We start from the raw sequence: 11,635 nt of genomic DNA, 5'->3' as shown, positions 1-11,635 counted from the left end.
ATTAGCTTCTTGTGGTTAGGTGTGGTAAATTACATTATTGCTTGACAAAGAATAATGGTTTGCTTGGTTCCCTTGTTTTCTAGAGCATAAAGAGTCCTACTTGTTAAATTTATGCCATAACCAGGATAGACTGGATGTTAGGATATATGACCTCTGCCTAAACTAGGAGAAAATCATTCACTTAAGGAAAACTGTGGTCTAATGTGCCTGACAACTTAGATATGGGAATTACCATCTAAAGAATCAAAAGATCTATTCAATGCATTGAAACCTAAACTAGATTGCTTGTGGTTGATTTTGAATCCCTAGATTCTCACCATTGTTTGTCAAATCTCAATTTTCAACGTTATTATCCCATAGTACTTTCTGTTTACTTTTCTTTTTAATATTGTTTTCGTTTGCTTAAAAATCAAATATTCAAAACAATTCTCTACAATTTCATTGAAATCTTTAGTTTAGATTGAGTATAAGTGGTGTTTGTTTCATTAGATTTTCTTTAGGTTATCAAATATTGATTAAGTAAGAATCTTCGTGGGAATGACACTTGGAGTAAGCCATTATATTCCGATATTCTTGTGCACTTGCAAGTTTACACCACTTATGCGACCTTGCCGACTATGTGTTTCATCGGTTAAACTATAAGGTTCATTGAGCAAAGTGTAACAATGACTTGTCAAAAAAACCACCGAAACTTCATTTGCTCAACATGTTTTCGTCATTGCCCAACAAACCATTTTGTCAAGCAAAATCCTGTTTATTAAAACAGGTTGTGCAGCTTTCTCTTACTTCTTCTCCTTTCTTTCTTTTCTTTCCCTACCTTTGAAAATATGCTCTCTATCCCTTGCCTATAAATGGAGCCAGATGCCTCAATTTTAGGACATTCATCAAATACAATCTCTACAATTAAACAAAACCATGAAGGATTCTTCAATCAACCTAACTACTTTTCAGCACAAACCCAATTACTCTTCAGCAAAACTATCTTAGCTCTTCAGCTACAACCTCAAAGCCTTCTTTCAAAGAAATAACATTGCCTAAGATCACTAAGACCTAAAAAAATTTCAACTATGCCACCTCATGGTATGATTTGGTTGATAAGCAATTCCAACCACCCAGATTTCCTTTACAAGGCGTATGTTTTGTACTAAGTCCTATCCGAAAACGGTGATCTCAATGGACTTTTCTAAATTATCTTACCCTTCATGGCGTGAGTCTTGCTAGAATTTATCTATTATGTTCTTTATATTTTCAGTCAATTTAAAATTCAAGTTATATATCTCAGCCCATCGGCATAGATTTTACTTTTGTGAATGTTTGTAATCTTGGCTCCATCAATGAAATGATTATATTATGCTCCCCATTTTAGTTTCTATTTCACTTTCATTCACTTTTTAGGCAAGTATACATGAAGTTATACTGAATTTTAAGTCCTTATTAGATCGAGGCACATAAAAGAACTTAACCAATCTAACATCTCACCTGGTGCACAATCATATAGTTAAGATGTCAGATTAACGCACATCTTCACATATTCAAACACAAACAATGTCTGTTGGCACCCTCCAACAATGGCAAGCCTATTCTTTCTTTCTCAGGAATCATTCATGGCACTAAGTCTGAAAGCAACAATCTGGCTAATACGTGTTTAAACCAATCCAGACTCTGTCTGAGTTTTGACAACAACATTTTATCTGTCGTATCTTTTCATTCCAAATTTTTCCTTAATCTTCTTTCATGACGGAGACAATTCTTCTTCTGAAAAATTGTAGATAACCTTCACCCTTAAGTTCATGGCCTAGTTGTGCATGAAGCAAATTAACTTTGTGCACCCACATGGAAGTGCTTACAACAAATTTCGACCAAGAATCGAACTCTGGTTTGATGCCAAGTTGAAAAATAAAGAGTTTTGGTAAATTGAGAGTTCTCTAATAACCTCACAAACTTCATAATACTTTATTATTTTTCATAAGGGATTTTTATATGATTACAAAGGAGCCATAACAGGAAATAAGTAAAATCAAACCTTTGTCCACAAGACAAGGAGACCCAAACGAAATCAAATCAAATCCTAGTTAAATAAAATCTATAAAATACTTTCTTTTATGTTTTCCAACAAATTTGAACTATGGTGCAAGAGGTGAGCACACTACTCTTAACAACTTGGTTTAATTTATCATGTACAACAATATCTTGTTTAATTATCATAATATGGAAGCATTCTTTAGTACAAGGTCACATCCATTATCTCTTATTTTTCTCATTATTGCTTATGGCTTAGTGACCATGTCATTGGTAAACTCAAACATGATCATAAGGTGCATACTTTGATAGATAAAGCTAAAATAAAAAGATATTAGAGTAGAATATATCCACCCATTGGAGTATAATATTATATATCTCACCTCTTAAGGTAGAATATCGTTGTATCAAAAAAAAAAAAAAAAAAAGAACTAAAGTAAGAGTTTTATTCAAAGGGAGTTTATTACAACACAACAACATAAATTATAATGGAATGCATATTGTTATCAAAGAACTTTTTTTTTTTTTTTTGAACAAACGATATTATCTGCATTAAGGGAGTGAGAGTGTGGGCTTAACCTCACAATGGACTACCAATAATGTGGTTTAAATTCGTATTTGGCGAAAATCGAACCGAATACCTCTCTTAAAGAAGAAAATAATTAAAACAAGAAGACGTTATAGAATAATCATTAGTTTTATTCAAAGGGAGTTTATTACAACACAATAACATAAATTATAATGGAATGCATATCGTTATCAAAGAACTCTTTTTTTTTTTTTTAACAATTGATATTATCTGCATTAAGGGAGAGAGAGAGTGTGGGCTTAGCCTCACAATGAGCTACCAATAATGTGATTTAAATTCGCATTTGGCAAAAATCGAACCGAATACCTCTTTTAAAGAAGAAAATAATTAAAACAAGAAGACGTTATAGAATAATCATTAGTTTTATTCAAAGGGAGTTTATTACAACAACAGAAATTATAATGGGATTCCTTCTACCCTGTCCCTGCCCATCCCTCAATACACAAGGCCACTATTATTTTTCACAACAACAAATTAAATTGGTTAAATGGTGGATAGCATTTCCCTCCCTTATAACCATCTCTCGTGCAAAAAGGCATTGCAACAAGCAATATCTTCACAATATCCCTCGCATATTATTTCAGCGCTTACTGAAAAACAATTGAAAACATCAAAATACTTAACAGGAACTTAATTTGGTGCTTAAGAAAAATGCAAGAAATTAAAGGTCAAACATATATATCGACTACATACCGAGTGAAAAGAAGATGATGACTATGGCTACTGCAACGATTAAATTCTTGGTAATGAGAGAGAGATAACCACAGGCCATTTTACTTTCGATTTCTACTGATTATAATGCTACATGGCTTTGAGATGGTGATGGTATTTATAAAATTAGGAGCATATCTTAGTTAAGAAATATAATATTAGGTTCATGCACACATTTATGCCCAATATTTTTGCATCCTCCAATTCTAGTAAGATTTTAATGTCAAATGATTCAAAACCTTATGTTTAAATCTCATAATTTCCTTTCCATCCACAGAGTTTCGAAGTCAACAATGCACTTGCTAAACTATAACCTCAAGTTAATGAAAATAGAAAGGGAAGATTTATTTGAACCTATATAACCAATCCAGACACCTCTGGCGCAACAATTAAACCCTCCATCACTTAAAGTTTGTGTGATGGCAGAGTGTAAGAACCTTGACTCATTGGGAACACAAAGCGGGGAAGACATCAACGGTGGCATTCACAGGTGGTGAACCTGATCGGGGTTTGGTAGTTTGTGGAGGAGTCAGGCTGCTGGAGCTCTGGAGGGCCTAGAAGACAAAGTGGGGAAGACATCCACGGTGCAGTGAGAAAAGTTAAGTTTCAGAAAGGGTTTTGTTTGCGGCTTATTTATTGGACGAGATTTCTTGGGTATCAAGATTTGTTGTTTTGTAACTAATTGATATCTAAACAAGTCAGTCAGAAATGCTAGGTGTGATTGTCTGATTGACTAGTCTCAGTGTTCATCTCCATGCGAGATTTTTCCATGTACCCGGAGCACGAGCAGTATACCACATGGACTGGTTAACTGGAATCCAAACAAATGATACCCAGTGCTCCTAACACAGCCTGTTCATACATGTACAGACCAAAAAAAGAACGATACAGCATTATACGAGCAATAAACGACCCAAGCTGCAGATTGCTATATACGTGAAGTTCGTGAACAGATCACAAGTCCTCGAGGGAAGAGTGGCTACGTTTAATTATACAAAATTGGCCAATACATAGTAGTTGCATATGGACAAGAAAATAGACAAACTAGGTAAAACCTATACAATAGCTGGCCTATCTTGCCTTAATAGTAGTCCAACAAATATGTATCAAACTGCAGATAAGAAACGACGTTGTCATAGATCTCAGGAAGGGCCTAGAAACCTGGTATATGCTTCAATCGGACAATTTCTTTTTATTATTCTTCAATCGGAAGCTTTACCTATCGCTGAATGATGGCGAGCATGCCTACCGTAAGAGTAAGATGAAATCACCGAACCAGTCACATTCAACGATTGCTTAGCAAGGCCTAGAGATTTCTTTGTTGCCAGCCACATGATCCAAAAGAATCCAATCCAACCTAGTTAGGGGAACAAAGAAAAATGATAAGAACCTTGACTCAATAGGAAGTGGATTTATAGACAATTCAAAATATAGATCCATCAGCCATCAATAAATTGTATTATACAGGACATGAACTGATCTGAAGCCTGGGAAATCGGTACCAAGGGGCACACAAACACTTCAACAGAAACAAAACAAAGTCAGTCAATTGGTCCTTCTCAAGTAGATAAACTAACTACTTTTTTCATCCATGTGTAGGCCTGATAAGTAATTTTCATCCATATGCGTAGGCCTGATAAGTATAGTGGTTGAAAATTTAGAAACCTACCATCAATATAGTCGTAAATGCGATACTTCTGGTTATATAACACTTTTAGGCAATAAGGTTGTCCTTAGATATGTAGGGGTTAGGTATTAAAAACTAAAAAGAGGTAGGAGAAGTAATGGTTAATTGGTTAACTAGCCCTACCTGCAGCTATCAGAACAGCTCCAATTGCAGATATTGTTGTGGCGGAAATAACAAAAACAGCCACTGATAACGCTCCAATGTATATCACTGTTACACAGGCAAAGAAAATGGCCAAGAATCCTCCTGCAGCTGCCAGAGAAAGTAGGAGAGAGATAGCAACGGCATTGAAAGTTGCTGCCGCAAAGAAAAGCGTGAAGACAAGCAACCCTGTCAAGGCAAGAAGAGTAATCGTGCCAACCTGCATCAAAAGAGTCAGTTGTTAACTCAAGTGTCGACTTGAATCAATCTAATATATCAATCGATATCAGCACTTACATTTAAAAATTAGACTTGTTGGAATCACAGCAAGTGAAAAATTAGAATGGATCTAATAAAATTAATTGAAAAACCAAGAACAATAGGAAAAGAATTTGAGGGTAAGTACATTTTCTGTGGTGATTAGTTATTATTCATGAAGACTCATTAAACATGAAGAGGAATATCAATAAGATCCTACAAGGAATAATATGCATAACATAAAATGTCTTGCGTGAACTCTGTTGTCTATCATGCCCCCGCAAACTGGGAGTGCAAAGAGAAATCTAGCAGAAGCCAAAGCTTCGGGAAATATCTCAGTAAGTTGATCCTGACTGAGCACATAATGAAACAAGGGATATCCTTACAGGTAACTTTTTCCCTAACAAAGTATTCACTTCTTTGAATTTCCTTGAATTGTTCTAACAACAATACATTCTTCGACTTCTATTCTACTTTATGTTTCATCTTGTTCTTCTAATTCTTCTTCCTCTATTTTACGTGCAGTTCTTATGGAAGATTTATCAACTGTTTCATCTTTAGCTTCTTATGACACTTCAGTCCCTGTGAATACCCTTGTAATGCCTCTTTCCTCTCCTTTTTCTGTCATTAACCGCCATCCTAAGCAAATGAGATCCAAACCTGGCATCTCTAAGGAAAAGGTTAAGGTTCCCAAAGCACTATATTCGTCTGTAATCATCGTGTACCACAGATTCTATATTTTCTACAGTTGTTAAATCCCTGAATGGAAGTCTGCAATGCCAGCCCTTCAACAAGCAACTTGCTCTTTAGTTCCTTTTCCATCCAATAACAAACTTGGCCACCCCCACAATATACAAGGTCAATGCAATGGGACAATGAAGCAGCGGATAATCGAGACATTCACATTCATTTGTACACATCACAGACCAATGGGAAGAAAGACACTAATAAGTCCCACTCCTACATCTGTCCCTGATTTCCTTGTAAGCCACCTTCATACAATGTGAACGAAATGTCGTGCAGAATGCCCAGTGGGACTCCAAATTATGAGCTTTTCCTTGTGTCCCATTGATGAATTGACCCTCTATTCCATTAAATTTATAACGCGCAAAAATTTTGATGTGGATGAATTCCGCCACCATAGTTATCAACCTTTTTTTTTTTTTAAGCGTATCCGGGGTGACAAAGAAAGAAAAAAGGGTTTCGTCGTCTTTTCCTTCTTCTCAACTACAGGATTTTCTAGAATGCACCGGAGCATACTATACACCGAGAACCTTGGCCACTGAATCCCCTTGACGCACATCGTGCATAGCATACACCGGAACATAAAAGAATTTTCATTAGAACAAACAAAATGTTACTTCCAGAGCTAAAAAAATCGTGTTGCTTTTATATCGATGTACAAACCCCAGATGCAAAATGTACAACCTTCATAAGCACACACGTCTCTGGAAACAAAAAATAAATAAATAAACTCCATCTTTCCTAGATTGCAATGTACAAGTAATCAAAGCACAAGGTACAACTAATTCAAAAGCTAAGATCACCGACAATACTCACAGAGATGACTAGCAGTGCACGGAGAGGGCTCCCCCTCCGAGTCCAGAGAAGAACGTTTCGCCCACTGTTTCTGGAAGCTTCGTGAAGCAACGGACCGTTCTTGGCCAGAGAGGTTTTGATCCGTTGAAACAGCGGAGCAGCAGCACCGGCACTGGTGGAGGCGGGGAAGAGGATCTCAACAATCAGACGGTGGAAGATGCCGTAGAGAGTCTCCTCCCGGTTGGTGTGGATCTCGCCGTCGTTGTCGGTAACGTCCACGTGGACTCCGCCGTTGGTTCCGTACGGCTCCGCCATTGGGGGACTTAACGGACGGTTGAGTGAGCAAGGACTGAGCAAATCTGATAAGGCGATTAGCGAATTTGGCAGTGGGAATAATACTGTTTCTGATGATGATTATGGGTCCAGGTGGTGGACTCGACGGAAGGCCCAACGGTCAGAAATTACCGGGCTTATTTAGTTTTCTTTATGAAAAGGACGGTTGTGCCCCTTTATGGGTGAACATAGAAGGTGGTTCTGGACAACTCCCAAGTCCCAATCATAGTTTTCTACGCAATCGTAACGAATGACGAAAGAGGAGTTCTACTGATCCGAGTAGCTATTGACCTGTTTAATATAATCTTACAAGCCAAATAGTAGTGAATAGATTTCAAACACTATTTATATTCACTTAGCCTAAGCTTCATCACACGACAATCACTTTAATACCTTGATTAGTCACAATTTTCTTCTAGGCGCCAAAACCTTGCCCGACATATTTATTCTTGCCCTACTACATTCTTCCGTCTCCTAAAGCTTTTTAGTAAAGCCTAAATATTGATTGTCTTCGCCCTACCAACTAAAGTTAAAACTTAGCTACCTACCTACCTACCTTTGTAATACTATACAAGGTTCTAAAAAATGCTAGGCGCTAGTTGGACGGCAAGATGAGGCCTAGCATCAACGTTGGGCCTAAGCGGACTAGATGGCTATATTCGGATGCAGACGCGAGTTGCGATGCAGATGCAGATGCGAGATGCGATGCGACAGTTGGAGATAGGGATGGGCAACGGTTATGGCGAGCGAGTAACCGCGGTTATTTACCCATAACTGTTTATGCTCATACCCGCATAACCGTTTACCCATTGGGTAATTGCCTAAACGGTTAACCATACCCATAACCGCATACCTATTTAACCGTAACCGTTTAATACCCGTTTACCCATTTACCTTTTTTAACCCGTTTATCTTTTTTTTTATTTTTTTTATTACTATTACCCCTTTGTCACCCGTCATGTTTTTTAACAACTTGAAAATTTAAAAAAAAAAAAAAAATTGTCATAATTTTTTTTTTTTTTTTGACAATTAAATACCATTATAGGTACATTCATCATACATTTCCGTATTTTAATTTTTTAAGTCCTTATACCATTCCAATAATTGAAATAATAGTTTACGGACGATAATTTTAACTGTTACCAATGAAGGTAATATAATATTGCTAAGTATTATTGGGTTACGAAAATTGTTTTGAAGACATTTCAGTCAATTTCACGGTTACCCGCAAGGAATATAAATTAGGGGAAATTAGGTTCTCATCCTTCCTTTTGCTATTCCGTTGATTACAATCCTATTCCTTTTCAATTTTTGATCAAGGTCCTTGGGTATTAATAACATCATTAATTATTTCAATAATAAAATATTTTTTTATTTCTAAATATATTCATTTAATGTTAAAAATGTTACAATTAATATATTTATATTTTTGACTAAATTTTTTATCATATATTTTTTAGTTTTTGTTTGTACCCATTTTTAATTTGTACCAATTTTCTTTTCAGTTTTAATTTGCACCCATATATTAATTTCTTTTTGTGCCCATATTTTTTAAAGTTTATTTGTATTTGTACCCATATATATTTTTTTATTTGTACTTTTTATTTTTGCTAAATGTACCCATGCTAATTATATGTACCTATTCATGTAAAACTTTTTATTTTGTTATATGTAAAATGTACCATTTTTTTTATATAACATCTATTCAATTTTTTTTTAATCCATTTTTAAATTTATATGGGTACATTCTTTTTTCTTTGATTGTAAAATGTATCCATGTCAAGTTTAATCGAAGAAATTTACTAATGTTATTAAGCCTAATATCAATTTTTTTTTTTTTTTGTGATTTTGAATTAAAGAATATTCATAACTAAAGACCGTATCCAAAGTCTCCCTTTAAATTAATTGGGCCAATTCATTGCGGATGAGAATCATCATTCCTGCAACAATGTTATTGAGAGAAGGATCGATGAATTCCTTGCTAATTTATTGGAAGCTAAGTATTATTGGACCGAGAACGTGGTTTGTGTTAATTTTACATATATAAAATAAATGGGTAAACGGTTACCCGTTTCTAACCGCGATTAATACCCAACCACCCATTTAAAATTCACTAGTAACTGTTTATTTATTTAAACGATTACCCATAACCGTAATCGTGAAGTTTAAATGGGCAGGTACCCGCGGTTACCCATAACCGTAACCGCGGTTACCCATAACCGCGGGTATTTTGCCCATCCCTAGTTGGAGATGCGATGCTAACCAAATAAAAACTAGACGTCATTAAATTTTACTTATTTAAATTGCTTTCATTATTGGAACAGGTAGCAAGAGGTTGTTTTTATGACGCGAAATCAAAGGCAATGCTATGACCAAAATGATAAGCCAAAATTAGTAAATTACAAAGTAAGAACTCTACTGATCGATCAAGCAAATCGTGGTCCCAAAATTTCAAGCGAGAGGTTAAGACTATTTACTCTGTATTAAATGAACAAAACAAATATAGTACAAGATCGAAACTGAAAACGATCGAATCAATGGAGGATACTCACTCTACTGATCGATCCAGCAAATCGTGGTCCCAATTTCAAACTGAGTTTTTTCAATCCGAGTTACGAAACAATTATAGTATAAGATCGAAATTGAAAATGATCGGATAGAGGACACTGATTACTAAACAGTGCATGGGTCTACTTTTTGGACAATCACTTTCATATTATTATTTAATTTTCTATCACATATAAGTGACATGCAGTACTACGTACTTAACTGTAACATCATATTAGGTTAGTTTCTTCATGTAAACAATCGTTGTGATTGATTCGCTTTCACACATAAGACCCACTGTGGAATATCACTCTCTTCTTTTCCTACTCATCGCACTTTCGCATAATGTTAATAACTTTGAAGTTTATGTAAATAATTTTTATCTTTCAGGATTTTTATTGTATGTGGTATATAAATTGTGATTATCCTAATTGATTCTTGATCAGGTATGTTAGTTAACATTAAACTCAAATTAAAAGTTCTAGATTTTTATTTGTTTTTTAAACAAATTATAGAGAGTAGCAATAATTGAACTTGAAACTTCTTTCGTCATAAGAAAATTAGTGCTCAATCAAGGGTAACCATAGTAAAGTTTCAAATAATATTTTCATAATTGTCTTGAATTTTCTAATAATATTTTCATAAGAAAATAGTACCGGTACCATTTATTTGAACCTTAATATTGTTGAGCATGAATCTTCCATTGATGAGATATGAGACTTTGCATGGATTTATAAGTAAGTTGGGTTACTCCTCATATTGCCAATCGGTTTTATGGTAGAACATCAACTTTCTTCATCGTATCAGAGCATGTTGTCTTAGTGTGAAGCCCGCCGGCTACATGCACTCCACGTCGCCCCTTTTGTGTTGTCCACGTCTTAGGCTTAAAAATTCGTCACATGTGAGGGAGCGTGTCAAGAATGAATCCCACATTGATGAGAGAAGGGACCTTGCATGACTTTATAAGTAAGTTGGCCTAATTCTCATATTGCCAATTAGTTTTATATTGGAACCCCAACTTTCCTCAAATATTGTAATGTAATAACGTCTAATTATTATATTACAGCTATATAATTTTATGCCCTAGAAAATTGACTTCTCTTTGTCAAACCATCTCCAACCCTTAGGTTAAACCTAAAATTTTTAATCCAGAAACCGAAATTTTAGTTCGAGATTATTAAACAATGAATTTAGGGTAATTTTTTGTAACTTAAAAAAAAAAAAAAAAACAAAACAATAAATATGTAGACTATCATAATTTAATTTTATGAACATTGTAACCTAAAAATATTCAGATTCCGATAAATATTGAACAATCACTAAAGTGAAACCATGAAACTCTTTAAACATTATGAAAGAATATGAAACACATGAAAGAATTTTTTTTTTTTAATTCTTTTAGCCGTTGTATTTAAATTTGGATCAGCTCACTAACTCAGGGGAGAATTATGGCATGAACCAAAAATGGGTTTGGATTAAAACTCATATTTGGCCCTAGGGTTGGAGCAAGTTAGGGTAGGTTTAGAACCTAAAATTTGAGTTTTACTCCAAGAGTTGTTGTAGGTCTCATGCATAAATGTTAGTTTTTCTGTGTTATATATATATAGGGATAGGATCAAGGGACAAATAGTTTTACATATATGTTTACTCTTCTTTGTAGCCTTTAGATTTTATAACATCCAACAATTCTTATTTATTCATTAAATGAATGGATACTTATGTGGATTTTAACTAATATTAATGATATTTGAAAGAAAGAAAAAAACTAATATTAATGATAAAAACAAAACTGAAAAACATAAAATCTGGAA

General features: G+C 34.8%; 1 protein-coding gene across 1 annotated transcript; it reads right to left on the bottom strand.

The window, feature by feature from the left end:
• Positions 1 to 4,212: 4,212 nt before the first annotated feature.
• Positions 4,213 to 7,549, bottom strand: LOC137740085 (uncharacterized). Its single transcript, XM_068479884.2, has 3 exons — positions 6,966 to 7,549; positions 5,130 to 5,367; positions 4,213 to 4,676 (listed from the first exon to the last, which is right to left on the bottom strand). Exons 1-3 carry the CDS (start codon positions 7,257 to 7,259, stop codon positions 4,522 to 4,524), a joined length of 687 nt encoding a protein of 228 aa, XP_068335985.2. The 5' UTR covers positions 7,260 to 7,549; the 3' UTR covers positions 4,213 to 4,521.
• Positions 7,550 to 11,635: the final 4,086 nt, after the last annotated feature.

Source organism: Pyrus communis, chromosome 9, assembly GCF_041283825.1.
Source record: "Pyrus communis isolate YQ-2024b chromosome 9, ASM4128382v1, whole genome shotgun sequence".
Taxonomy (NCBI): Eukaryota; Viridiplantae; Streptophyta; class Magnoliopsida; order Rosales; family Rosaceae; genus Pyrus; species Pyrus communis.
This window is presented reverse-complemented; position numbering and strand designations above follow the sequence as displayed.